Source organism: Dendrobium catenatum, unplaced genomic scaffold, assembly GCF_001605985.2.
Source record: "Dendrobium catenatum unplaced genomic scaffold, ASM160598v2 fragScaff_scaffold_1548, whole genome shotgun sequence".
NCBI classification, from domain to species: Eukaryota; Viridiplantae; Streptophyta; class Magnoliopsida; order Asparagales; family Orchidaceae; genus Dendrobium; species Dendrobium catenatum.
The window spans coordinates 590127-605300 of NW_021320010.1; the positions used below are offsets into that span (position 1 = coordinate 590127).

Here is a 15174-nt window from a genome sequence, read left to right on the forward strand (position 1 = left end):
GATGATATTATTAATATAAATCTGTGCAAAGAGTATATCTTCTTCCAATTTCTTCAAAAATAGAGTTGTATCCACACTTCCTTTTCAAAAGATCTCTTAAGTAGGAAGGTGCTCAACCTCTCATACCAAGCCCTAGGTGTCTGTTTCAATCCATACAATGCTTTTTTCAACTTAAACAAATGATTAGGGTATTTTGAATTTCAAAGCCTAGATGTTGTTCTACAAAAACATCCTCTTAGATTAAACCATCTAAAAGGGTACTTTTAACATCCATTTGATACAACTTGAAACTTCTAAAATGGGAAAATGCAAATAAAACCCTAATTGCTTCAAGTCTAGCTATAGGGGCAAAAGTCTCCTTAAATTCAATCACTTCAATCTGATTATACCTCTTAGCCACCAATCTAGCCTTATTTCTAATGACTACTCCTAAGTCATTCATTTATTCTTGAACACTCACTTAGTCCCAACTACACTTTGATCATTTGGCCTTACAATTAATTCTCATACTTTATTTCTTACAAATTGATTTAATTCTTCTTATATTGCCAAAATTAAAAATTCATCCGAAAGTGTTTGGTCAATATTTGTGGGTTCTATGATAAAAATAAAAGCTGAATGATTGATTTCTTTACTCAATCCATGCCTAATCCTAACACCTTTACTAGGTTCACATATAATCAATTCCTTTAGGGTTTTTAGAAAATCTCAAATCTCTATGCATCGAGTTTTCTATCTCCAAATTTTCATCCAAATTTATTTTCTCAAACTTTTTGGAGCCAATCTCTATCTCATCCTCTACAACAATCGGCTCTTCCAAAATTCCAAATTAATCAAATATAATATGAGTGGTCTCCTCAATTATCAAGGTTCTTTTATTGAATACTCTATAAGACTTTCCAACACTTAAGTATCCTATAAAAAATCTTTCATCTGATTTTGGATCAAATTTTTCTAAGATAGATTTTCCATTATTATGTATGAACACCTTATATTCAAAAACATGCAAATGTGAAAAATTAGGTGTTCTCCCTTTTAGTAACTCATAGGATGTTTTATTCAAGTTTGATCTAACATTCACCCTATTCAGAACATAATATGCAGTGCTAATCGCTTCAGCCCAAAAATATTTAGGAAGTAAATATTCTGCCAACATGGCTTGAGCAGCTTCTATTAATATTCTATTTTTCCTTTTGACTACCCCATTCTGCTGAGGGGTTCTAGGTGTAGAAAAATTATGAACAATCCCTTTCTCCTTACAAAAATCCTCAAATTTTTTATTTTTAAATTCTCCACCATAATCACTTTAAATTTTCAAAATCTCACATCCTAATTTTCTCTGAATCTAAGTCAAAAAATCTCTAAACTCCTCAAATGATTCACTCTTATGATATAGAAATCTAACACATATGAATCTAGAGAAATCATCCACAATCACAAATTCGTATACCTTTCCTCCTAGACTTACAATTTCAACTATTCTAAAAAGATCCATATGCAAAATCTCTAATGGTTTACTAGTTCTAAGATCCTTATTGGACTGAAAAGATGACTTCACCTATTTTCTTAATTGCATGTATCGCAAAGGTGATCCTTAGTAAAGTCTAGTTTTGGTATACCTCTCACAAAGTTCTTTTGGGTAATCCTCCTAAGATTTTTCATGCTAGAGTGACAAAGCCTCCTATGCCAAAGTCATGACTCATCAGAAATAGTTTTTAAACAAAAAGCAGTATGAGTTTTGATACAATTCAAATCTAGCATATAAACATTATTTTCCCGTATACTTGCAAAATATCATTACCATTCAGGCTTAATATGAAGCTAGTAGGGAAAAAATTAACACAATATCCTTTATCACATAACTAACTAATACTCAAAAGATTATGCTTTAAGCCTTCTATTAACAAAACATTTTCTATAAAAAAGTTTTTTAAGTTTCCTATCATACCTGATCCAATCATCTTCCTTGTGCTGTTATCTCTAAGTGTAACCTTACCTTCCCTCCTAGCTTCCAATGATATGAATTATGTAGTATCTCTTGTCATATACTTTGAATAACTGCTGTCCATGTACCATATACTCTCACGAGGCCTTGTGTGGGAGCGATCCTGCAAAATCATTAAACATTAGACCTAGAAACCCAAATAAGTTTGGGTTCACCTTTTTGCAAATTATAAACAAATGCATGTATGTTATGTCTAGGTTTATATATCACCAAATAAGTTTTTTTATTCAATATACAAGTGTGTGTTATATGTTCAAACAATCCACAATTAAAGCATTTGACTCCAGGAAATTGGTTTCTTAAGCTTCTATAATTATTCTATCTATTCCTAGATTATATAAATTTTGGAAACAAAATAGGATTAGTGAAATCTTCAAGTCTTGAGGGTATCATATTATCTTCGAGAACTTTTATCTTCAGTTTGTAAAAGGTATTCATATCTTCCAATATACGATTTGTGTAATTTATCCGATAATTTTTACTCTCAGATTCAACTTTAAAAATTTTAAATTCTTTTTTAAGTTTTGCATAGGATGATTTTAGATTTTCATGGTTCTTATTCAAATCGTCGAACTCATCAAATAATTTCATGTGGTTGCCATCAATTAAAGCATGATCTTTCCTAAGGATCTCTTATTCTCTTTACAGTTCTTGTAACTCTAAGTTCAGAGTAGCATGCATTTTCTTTAACTTTTTATATGCAACATGTATGCATTCAGAGACTTCAAAAAGTTTATTGTAAGTCAAGTCACATACCTCTTCTTGATTTGATTGATTAAGATTATCGGTCATCAAGCACAGATTGGTGACTTCCTCTTCCTTATCAATCTCTGATGAGTCTGAAGCTGAGTCCATCTTGAAAGCTCTTTGGAATTTCTTCTTTCCCTTCTTCTCAATTGGTTTCTCCTTTACCTTCTCCTTGCTAGGAGTGGCTTTGAGTTTTGGGCAGTTTGACTTAATGTGTCCAGGTTTCCTACACTCATAGCAAATAACATCATTTGAAACATTAACATTTCTATTGAACTTACCTAGATTCTATTGTTGGTGTCTCTTTTGCTTCCTCTTCAGAAAGCTTCTTAACTATTTAATCATCAACACGATGTCATCTTCATCCTCAGGTTCTGATATATTAGTCTCCGACTCCTCCACATTCAGTGTTATGTTCTTCTCCCTTTGTAATTCACCTGCATCAATCTTTCTTTGACTCACTCCTTACTCATAAGTAATTAGTGATCGAAGAATATTATCAATAGAGTAAACATTTAAGTCTTTAGACTCTGTAATCGCAATTATTTTAGCATCATATGTAGTAGTCAAATAACAAAGTATTTTATTAACCATTTTAGCATTTGTTAGTTCTCTACCCAATGCATGTAAAGAGGTGACTATTTGTGTGAATCTTATATACATGTTAGAAATGGATTTATTAGATTTCATGCAAAATAAATTTATAGTCATGCAACAAGATATTAAGTCTGGATTGTTTAACTTTATTAGTCCCTTCATATTTTATACAAAGTCTATCCCTTATGTCATTTATAGTCTATCCCTTATGTCATTTCTACTCCCGCATGTAATCTTCTGACTTAAGTGCACAAAAGAAACTATTTAAGCATTTAACATTCAGTTGTGATAAGTCACATTTTTCTACAGTCCAATCCGCAAAGGGTGTTTCTATTCTAATGACATCAACTAGTCTAGTTAGTTTTGTATACCCTTCCTGAATTAAGATCTACATACGTTAATCTAGTGACTGTAAAAATATTGACATGCATATTTTTTAAAAATCAAAAGGAATATTATCAAATAAGGGAGGTCTAGTTATAGAGTAACCTTCAGGTGTGTTTCAGTTTCCAAATGTAGCCATGGTCGTTAATCAAAAAGTAGTCTAAACTTATGGTTTTGAAACTAAGCTCTGATACCACTTGTTGAAACTTGTTAATTATGAATTAGGTTGTTAGACCTAAGCTTATGTCCCAACGGCTAACCAAGGGGGGGTGAATTGGTAATTTAAAAAAATTCTCCTCTTATTAATTGGAATTTTAAGAGTTTAAAACTGATGAAATGTTTAGTAGTTTTAAAAACAATTTTTCAACCACAGCTATCAATAAAGCTGAAAAATAAAAAAGCAGCTAAAAATAAAATACATAAGATTTATAGTTGCTCGGTCAATTATGACCCACATTCACTCTCTGAAGTCTTCCACTTCAGGTATTGTACTATTACCACTAGTATCTTTCCTTTTGCCCCCACAACAAGGTAGAGAAGCCTTCATAAAAACTCTCTTCTACAACTACCCAGTGTGGCAGAGGACCGTCGTCCTTTTACACTCTTCAAGTATAGGTAGAGAACCTCCCGCTGTTCACACTCTCCAAGTATCGATAGAGAACCATCGTCCTTTTACACTCTCCAAGTGTAGGCAGAGAACCTCCCACTATTCACACTCTCCAAGTGTCGGCAAAGAAATGTTGTCTGTTCACACTCCTCGAGCGTCGGTAGAGAACCGGATCTTCTTGAAGAATCTTCTCACCAGAAATCTAGAAGGATAAGAGAACAGAGAGAAGTAATTATAAATTACAAATAGATATCCTTACCTTTGAGTAACCAAGTGAATCATTCACACTCCAGTAATAAGAAATCTCTTTGAAACACTCTCTCTCACTCTTTCTTTCTAATTCACTTTAGTATGCACGAAGACCAAATGACAAAAAGTTATAAGACAGTTTTAAGTGGACCTTTTATAGGAAAGACACAAAAAATTGCCCAAAACTATTATTTTTCAAATCTGTACGTTTATGATCGTCCCGTACGATCTCATTTCGTAAGTATGAACAGTATAAAAACTATTGTGTATGAACTACCTTTGTACTCGATAATCATCCCGTACGAACTAAGTCCGTCCAGTACGAACCATTATTCCCAAGGTTCATTGGTACAAAAATATAGGATGGATTACAAGTTCAAAGAACAAAGGACATCATCCTGGGATAAATTGGTAACATCATATGGATGAATAGTTTAAAATCACAAGTCCAAAGGCCTTCGTCCTGGGATGAATGGGTTAAATCGTCTGGACAAATAGTTCAAAGTATAAGTCCAGAGAACATTGTCCTGGGATGAAATGGTAAATTCATTTGGACGAATAGGTTAAATCACAAGTCTAGAGGAGATCCCTGGGATGAAATGGTAAATTCGTCTGGTCGAATAGTTCAAAGCAGAAATCCAGAGGACATCGTCCTGGGAAGAAAAGGTAAAATAGTTTGGACGAATAGTTCAAAATAGAAATCCAGAGGACATCATCTTGGTATGAAAGGGTAAATTTGTCTGGACGAATAGTTCAAAATAGAAATCCAAAGGACATCGTCCTGGGACAAAAGGCTAAATTCGTCTGGACGAATAGGGCTTAGAAAAGTTTTCGCCCGCTCTATTTGTTCCATTGCTCTTTTTGGGAGGTTAAACATGGTTCGTACTGTACGATCAAATTTAAAAATTATGAATTTTAACTCTCCCCAAGTTTGTTTGTGCTAAGTTACTTAATTTATAATCACACACTTTCAGACTCAAATAAAATTATAAATACAGACTCCAGTTTTACAAAATATTCTAAGCAGATCTTGATTTAAAGTCTTCAACAATCTAGAGTATGATTTCCCTGAAATGTTAGTACCAACAATAGCAAAAATAACTCTTCCAAAATGTGTTAGTAGAAAATAATAATCAAAACAATAATATTTGGAATCAATAAAACATATAAGTTGCAAGAGTGTAAAATATGCAAAGCTAAGTAGCAACTCTCTCAACACCTATAAATATGAGAAGACAAACCAACTTCAAGGAAATTGAGTGTTGGAAATTGTTTCATATTTACATCAATGGTATGTAACTCTATAGCCACCTCATAGCATTGGTTGGTTTGAACTCACAAATATCATCATCGGTAACATACGTGGCCATATATCCACCATTACTTCATAACATACGTATAAGAGTAATAAAACCAGTGGTACAATTGATACCTAGAACTCAAATAATTATATATTTAAGTGTGTCGAGTGTTAAAGCCTCATTAATCTCGAATGGACGATTTCTCCCACCGATGTATGTTCGTGTTGAGTTAGATGAAATTTATAGATCTTCTCCGAAGAAAAGAAGGAAACATGACATTCTATGGAAGTATATAGTTTAGAGTCTATGTTATATTTTATAAAAATTCTATAAATGTAAATTATGTATTTCATATAATATATTAAATATGTATACCAAATTTAACTTTCCTACTTCAAATTATTTCTTATAACTAATTATAACTTTGATTGATCTAATTTATAATATTCATTTTAGTTTTTTTAAAATTTATCTTTTAAGGAAATTACTAACTATATAATACAATAAATAATTTTGACATAAACATAACTATACAATAAAAATAGCAGCAACAAGCCTTTATCCCACTATGTGGGGTCAGCTATATGAATCCTTTTTCTCCATTGTGTCCTGTTAATAGTCAAATTCTCATCTAAATCTAATAAAGAAATGTCATTTCTAATATTTTCTAACCAAATTTTTTTATGTCTACCTCTACCTTTATTAACATAAGTCAAATTAAATACATCTACTTTCTAACTAGGTCATTGGAAGGCTGATGTTTTATGTGATCAAACCATCTAAGGCGACTCTCTCTAATCTAATCTTCCACTGGAGCTACTCCAACCTTTTCAATTATATGCTCATTTTATATCCTGTCTCTAAGAGTAAAGCTGGTCATCCACCTGAGCATCCTCATCTCTGCAACACTTAACTTAATATTATGCTTCTCTTTTAATGTCTAACATTGTATACCATAAATCATTGTAGGTCTCACTACCCATCTTATAATTTCACTAACCTAAATGGAAACTTAAAACCTTGCTCCTTACTCCAAATATTTTTTTTTCCTTGCAAGTTTATTTCTCAGCTGACTCACACTTCTATTGATAGAATTAAAACAATTGTTCAATCCACTAAATCTGCCTCCATTAATTGTATTCAAGCTTACCTAATTCACACCCTCGTCCAAAATGGCAAACAAAGCTTACTTATCACGTGTGACCCACTCAAAGTGGAAAATAATTGAGGCTTATGATCAGTGGACAAACAAGCTGAGGAATACACCAATTCATTTGTCATTTTTCTATCACCAAAGAAATTAGCAAATTGGTTCCTACCTAACTTCACCCAGTTTAGCACCTACTGCTAATTTTTTCATCGTGTATGCTCCTTAAAAAAAGCTTAAATTTTGCGAGTATTTGTTTTTTTTTTCTTTTTAATAATAATGAGATTATTATTTCTAAGAATAGTTTGAATATTTACTCTATAATATTAAAAAGAGGGATTTACATACATACCACTATATTTCAAACTATTTATATATCTAACGCCTAAAATTTTAATATTACATGCTTACCACCCATAAAATAAATATGGGTGCATATAATGAAATATCAAATTTTATAGGGTGGTATGAGTTATAAGAATGAAATGTATGAGTGAAATATTTGATATTAAAATTTTATATGAGTAGTAGAAATGTAATATTATTAAAGTTTTAGGTGTAGATATGTAAATAACATGAAATAAAGTGGTATGTATATAGAGCTCTCTATTTAAAAATAGACTTTTTATGTTAAAGCCCACTAGAAATACAATGTTTAACACTGAAATGTTCATAGTTAAAAAACCTAGACAAAAAGGGTAAAAAGATTTTATATCAAGATAACACATATCTATTACATCTTAGACTTTGTTATATTTACTTAAATATGATTAAAAGATTAGTAAAGGATGATCCTTTAAGAGAACTGCAATCGAAACTCTACTAATTTGTGAGTCTTTTTTAAAAGGACAAATAACCAAGAGAACTTTTTATGGAATTGATGAATGAGCAAAAGAAATCCTCGAACTTGTACATTTGATTGTTTGTGGTCTATTTAATATACAAGAAAGAGGTTGTTCTGAATATTTTGTCATTTTCATAAATTGTTATTCAATATATGATTATATTTATTTAATGATAAGAAAATCTGAATCTTTTAGAAATTTTAAAGAATTTCATGTTAAATTTAAAATTTAATTTGGCAAGTCATTAAAAATACTTCAAACAAATCAGGGAGATGAGTACTTAGATACAAAATTTATAGATTACTTAAAAAAGAATGGAATTGTATTGCAACTCACTACACCTATAACTTCACAAAAAATGGTGTTGTTGAAAGAAGAAATCAAACATTGGTCAATTTGGTTAGGTCTATGTTAAGTCACTCCTCCTTACCAAATTCATTTTGGTGATATGCAATAAAAACTTTTATTTATATTTTGAGCATTAAACCTTTAAAATCAATGCATAAGACACCTTTAGAGTTATGAAGTGGGTGTAAGCCTAGTTTACGACACATCTATACATATGGATATTTAACACATATATTGAATGAAAAAATAAATAAGTTAGAATCATGTTCACAAATATATATTTTTTTGGATATCCTAAAGGTTTTAGAGAAGATTTATTTTATAGTCCTCAAGAAAAGAAAGTATTTGCATCGACAAATGCTACTTTTCTTGAACATGAAAACATAAAAGATTTTAAACCTCAAAGTAAGGTGTTGCTCAAGAAAAAACTAAATGTGCCACAACTCAAAATCACAAATGAAACAAAAATCATTATTGAAAGCCATTAAAAAAAACCACCACTCCAAATCAAGCACCTTTAATACCTCATCATTGTGGGAAAATTATTAGATTACTCCCTAATTATAAAATTGAAGGAGAAGCATGTATTGTTACATCTGATGATGACAATGATTATCCATTGACATATAGACAAGAATTAGATGATTCTAATAAAGAAAAATGGCTAGAAGTCATGAAATATGAAATAGATTAAATGTATTTTACTTTTATTTGGGAACTTGTGGACCTTTCTAGTGAGGTAAGACCTATAGGATGTAAAGGGATTTGTAAGAGAAAAAGAAGTGCTAATGAAAAATTTAGACTTTCAATGTCAGGCTAGTGGAAAATGGATACACTTAAAAAGAGGGAATTAGTTATGAAGAAACTTTCTCTCAAGTTACTCTATTTAAATCTATACACATAATTTTATCCATTCCTACATATTATGGAGGTCAACCTTAGAGTCTAAAGGTTTTCGCTTGAGTAGATCTAAAACGGAATATATGGAGTGTAATTTTAGTAGTAATAGACCTACTGAAGGGATTGTGACTTTGGGCGATCAAGTCATTAATAAGAGTACACGTTTTAGATATCTTGGATCAATTGTTCAAAGTGATGGTGAAATAGATGGGGATATTATCAGCAGAATTCAAGTTGGATGGTTGAAGTGGAGGAATGCATCGGGCTTGTTATGTGATAGAAATGTACCCCTCAAACTTAAAGGAAAATTCTATAAGATGGTAGTGAGGCCTGCAATGCTTTATGGTGCCGAATGTTGGCCATTAAAAGAGAAGCATAATACTAAGTTAAGTGTGGCAGAGATGAGAATGCTCAGGTGGATGAGTGGCTTTACCCTTAGAGATAGGATACGAAATGAGCATATACGTGAAAAGGTTGGAGTAGCTCCAGTAGAAGATAAAATTAGAGAGAGTCGCCTTAGATGGTTTGGTCACATAAAACGACGGCCTTTCGATGACCCGGTTAGGAGAGTAGAGGTATTAGATTTGACTTATGTTAAGAAAGGTAGGGGTAGACCTAAAAAGACTTGGTTAGAAAATATTAGGAATGACCTTTCTTTATTAGGTTTAAATGAGAATTTGACTTTTAATAGAACACAATGGAGAAAAAGGATTCATGTAGCCGACCCCACGTAGTGGGATAAAGGCTTGATGTTGTTGTTGTTGTTGTTGTACATATTATGGATATTAGATTTGGCAAATGGATGTCAGGATGACTTTTTTGAATGACTATATTGAAGAAAGAATTTATATTAAGCAACTAGAGGGTTTCATAATAGAAGGTCAAGAGCAAAAAATTTGCAAACTACAAATATCAATATATAGACTTAAGCAAGCTTCAAGGTCATGGAATATAAGATTTGATGAAGCAATTAAATTTTATGGCTTTGATCAAAGAATAAATGAACCTTATGTTTAAAAGTTTTTCAAAAATAAGATTGTGATATTTTTATTTCTTTGCATAGATCATATTTTACTTTTTGTAAATATTATTGAATTATTATTTGATGTACAAAAATGACTAGCTAAATAATTCCAATGAATGATTTGGTAGTGACAAGCATTATACTTGGGATAAAGTTAATAAGAGATCATAAAAAAAAATATTAGCATTGTCTCAAGCATCTATATAAAGAAAATTCTTAAAAGATTTGGGATACAAAACTCTAAAAAAGGAAATATGTGTTCACATCATGGATTTTATCTTTCTAAAAAGAAGTGTCCTCAAACTTGAAAGAGAAAAATGATACACTACAGTTGCCTTACGTATTAGCAGTTGGTAGTTTAATGTACTTAGTATTATCTACAAGACCTAACATTTGTTATGTTGTAGGCATAATCAGTATATATTAATCCAACCCAGGAAGGTTTCATTAGGTGGTGGTTAAATATAGACTTAAATATCTTAGAAGAACTAAAAAATAAATGCTTTTGTATTTTGGAATTGATTTGATCCCTAAACGATACACTGATGATAACTTTTACTCATATGGAGATGAAAGAAAATCCACATCTTGCTCAATATTTGTTTGAGGAGGAGTCATAGTTTGGAGAAGTATAAAGCAATAGTGTATTTTTGACTCAGTTATGAAAGATGAATATATGGTTGATATAGAAGCAACTAAAGAAGCAATTTGGCTCCATACTTTTTTAATAGAATTGGAAGTTTTTCAGAATTTAAAAAAAAACTCTAACATTATTTTTTGATAATAATGCGCCTATATCAAATATAAATGAAGCTCAAAGTCATAAAATAGCTAAGCATATAGATAGAAAATATCATTTTATAAGATAAATTGAAATAGAGGGTATGGTATCAGTAGAAAAGTTAACATTACAATAGAATATTGCTAATCCATTTACCAAGATGTTATCTGAATGAATTTTTGAAAAACATATACAAGCAATGAAATTAAGGAAGATGCCTATTGTGCTCTAAAACAATATTATATAATATATTTTCTTATGAAATAAATATTTAAAGATAAGTTTAGCATGTGTTGATATTATTATTTGATATAAGATTTTATTATTATATTTATTTCATGATTATTTATGTAATAATAATTCAGTATATGATTATATACAAGATGAATGAATTATGGATAATAATGTAAACAAATTCATATTTATTAATTATAGTTGGAATCTATAATTAAATATTATTAGTATGATATCCATTAACATTAAGAATGAAATAGTCTTATTCCGATTATTTGATAAGGAGATATTAAGGATAAATGTACTTTATGTAATATGATTATATAGAACTACACCGCATAAATTTTTGTTTTTCTAATAAATTTTATTTTAACTATAAGGATTTTAAAATTAATGATTAAGAGGATCATAGATTAAATAATATTAGTCCAAAGTTATTAATAAACTCCTACTTATGACATTTGATTTTTTGACTTACTGAGGAAAAATTTTGAAAATATAAATTAAATCCTTGTATCTTAGAATCACAATAAAACAAAGGATAGAGGAAGTTAATATACATATATAGAATCCTTTTCTTTCAATTTCAAAAATTAGAAAATTAGTTTCCTTAAATAATTAATTCAGAACTTGAATAATTGAGCACTCGAATTTTATGATATGGTTACAAAGTTTATTTTTCAATAGAGAAATAATTGGAATTCAAGGATCAAGATGTAATTAGTGATGTGATAGAATGACCTATCTCTAATTATGAACTTTTTAAGAAAGAATAATTTATATGTAATGATTAAATCAATGGTCCATTTAATATTTCAAATTGATTAAATTATACTTTAAATTCAGGACTACAATTTCATGTTTATAGTGAAATAACATGAAAATTAATAATTTTGATTTATTACTTTAAGAGTTAAATTAATTGTCAAATTTATTGGAGCTTGAACAATAGGTCTATAGATCATTCTTTATCATCTTAGCACTATTATATATTAATTGAACACTATTATTAAGAATGTAAAATAATATAAATGTTAAAATATGATTACATTTGTGATAGATTTATATTATAAGAATATTTTTTATATTTTATAAAAAATCATGAAATGATAATGTGTTATGATTAATATCTTTTAATATTAAAAGATAAAGATGATGATGTGACATTAAAAGATAGGGATTATGATGTGTCATGTTAATTATCATTCTAATAGAAAAGGATTTTCCATGAATTATAATAAAGTGCTTATAAAAAGAGGTGTCTAAATTGAAAAGATGCAAACTTTTCTTTTAAAAGATAAATCAAATTCTACATGATAGAATGGATGATAATATATGAGAAAATTAGTTTATTTGTCATTTCTTCTTGAAGGAAGAAATTATGTTCAAAACATAAATTACATTTAAAAGAAAAAGTGCTCATCAATAATTGATGTAAGTTGCACATTCACTAAAATATATTTAGTGAGGTGATTAGAGTAAGACTTACGGTCTCAATCAATATTTCTATAAGTTTTCTTCATTACAAATTTTTAGAATAAATACTTATTAAGAAAACTATAATTGGGAAAGTCTCAATTTAATTTTCCAAATCCAAATTTTTATTTCCACTTTTATAAATGGATATAAAGATCCAACATATCAAACATTCATTGAATTCTAATCATGTATTAATCATTCTTATTTAAAAATTATGTTGGTTTGAATAAGACACTAGTTATTGCATTGACGTTAGTACTAATTAAAAAAATTATCTTTGATTAAACATTATTCAAATCTTGCTCGATTCGTAACCATTCTCATTCAAAAGGGGGTAACATTAATAATTTTTTTTTTCTTTTCGATCAAAATTTGAACATCATTCAGATAAGGTTCTAATTATTTTCAACTAATACATTTTTAGAAAGATTAATAAAATAGTTGAATTACAAGTTTGAATAAAGTTCGTTCAACATTGAACAATATTTGTTAAACAACAAAGTATAATATAATATGATACAATCAGAACATCTACAACATAATTTGTTAAACATAATATATAATAAAATTTAAACAAAAAGCATTAAATTAATTTAAATTATTACCAAATATTTACATGTTAAATAGATCAATATAAAAATTTTGATCATTCGAACATGTGAGTGTATACACTGTATAAATATTTATATAAAGTATATTAAATCAATTACATAATGTGTATAGTGAGAGTCTAAATGATTCTTCTCATCAAGAGCCAACGACCTTCCCCTATAAGAATCAGCATATAAAAGCTGTCCCACCGAAAAGAAAGAGAGAGAGAGAGAGAGTACACCGGCTTCTCCTCCCGAATGGGGTCCCCTCTTTCCCCAACTTCCATCCCGAGCAAGAACACCGGCTTCCTTTCTGCCGAGAAAGAAGCCATCAAGAACAAGTCAAAATACGGGAGATCGAAAAGAATTGAGGAGGAGCCGGACGATGATGATGTGCGGAGATGGCCGCGGAAAGGGAGGAGCGGCAGCGCAGTGATGCTGGAAGGTTACGTTGACGTGGCTGAGGGAGGCGAGAACGGATCGGAAGGCGGAGTGGAAATGGTTGGGAGGACCAAAAGCTTGACTGACGACGATCTGGAGGAGCTTAAGGGGTGTTTGGATCTAGGGTTTGGGTTTGTCTTTGAGGAGATTCCCGAGCTCTGCAATACTTTGCCGGCTCTTGAACTTTGCTACTCGATGAGTCAGAAGTTCCTCGACGAGCAGCAGCAGAGGCAGTCTGTTGGTGTGTCCGGGGTAGCGGGAGCGCCATCGACCCCTGTCGCTAACTGGAAGATCTCCAGCCCTGGTGAGATTTCTTTTCCCATTTTGATTTTTCTTAATTCAACGATATTAGAACATTTTAGATTATTTAGGATTAGAATGATTTTCAGATTTATGGATTTTAATTATTTTAATCTCGAATTTTTTGAAGAAATTGAGTTTTTACAAGTTTAACCAATAATTTTCTCTGAAAGAAGCCTTTAATTGATTATAGAGAGTTACAAGGTAGAGTTGGATTTTTGTTTAATTGAAGAGCGTATGTGTTAATCGAGTTAACATTTTCGCTTTCGTTTGCTCAATATCTGTGATCTGATGCATCATTTCATGCACGTTTGAGGGTTGTTGATTGGTACGAATTAATGCCTTTTGCATCGGTGGAATAATTTGTCTATCAACAAAATTTAGTTTCAGTCTATTTAACTATCTTATCTTTCTTATCTTTAATTTTACCTATCTGGTTACTTTAGAAATGCCTAAGAATTTCACTTTGGATTGCCCTAAACTACACAATTGATGTGGAAAGGGCTTCTTTGTTTAGAACTACATCGATGGGAGACCTTTTCACATTATTTTAAAACAACAGAGGCCTATAAGGAGATTAAATCCCTTACCTCCTACCAAATTCTTGGAATCTGACACCATAAATTGATTGACGTGAATTTTTCCCCTTTTAATGTTCAACTTAATTAAGGTGTTTTGAAAATTCAATTTGATTTTCCCTTTTTGTTTTCCCCTTCCAGGAGACCATCCTGATGATGTAAAAGCAAGATTGAGGTATTGGGCTCAAGCAGTGGCATGCACTGTTAGATTATGCAACTGAACTGCAGGTTTAAATTTGTCCTTAGTTTTTTTAGTGAAAAACTGATGCAAAGGGTCCAATAACTGGTACAATTCTTTATTGTAGTATGCCTTGTCTACTAATTAGAGCTTCACAACTATGACTATTTCATTATGTTTAAATTTATATTATATATGATACCATGAATTACATTAATCTCAATATAAAATCATGAATTTTAAATTTTAATTTGATGCATTTTACATTAGGATATGCTAGAACTATTTTTTCATTAAAATTAGCTCAGAATGATTTTAATTAAATTTTTTATTAAGATGAAAATTTTATATTAATTTTTTGTTGATTTTCCATGTATCATATGTATCTCTGAATGAATTTAATAGCTTCAAATTTTATTATGATGAAAACTTAATTAGA

At 30.3% G+C, this 15174-nt stretch overlaps 1 protein-coding gene across 1 annotated transcript; it reads left to right on the top strand.

The window, feature by feature from the left end:
- Positions 1-13440: 13440 nt before the first annotated feature.
- LOC110109573 lies at positions 13441-14939 on the top strand. Its single transcript, XM_020840709.2, has 2 exons — positions 13441-13983; positions 14699-14939. Exons 1-2 carry the CDS (start codon positions 13497-13499, stop codon positions 14776-14778), a joined length of 567 nt encoding a protein of 188 aa, XP_020696368.1. The 5' UTR covers positions 13441-13496; the 3' UTR covers positions 14779-14939.
- Positions 14940-15174: the final 235 nt, after the last annotated feature.

Bases quoted from the DNA above. Each gene is read 5' to 3' on its own strand.
- LOC110109573 (XM_020840709.2), top strand. From the start codon at position 13,497: ATGGGGTCCCCTCTTTCCCCAACTTCCATCCCGAGCAAGAACACCGGC. The intron at 13,984-14,698 runs GTGAGATTTCTT...TTCCCCTTCCAG, and splicing joins CTGGAAGATCTCCAGCCCTG to GAGACCATCCTGATGATGTA.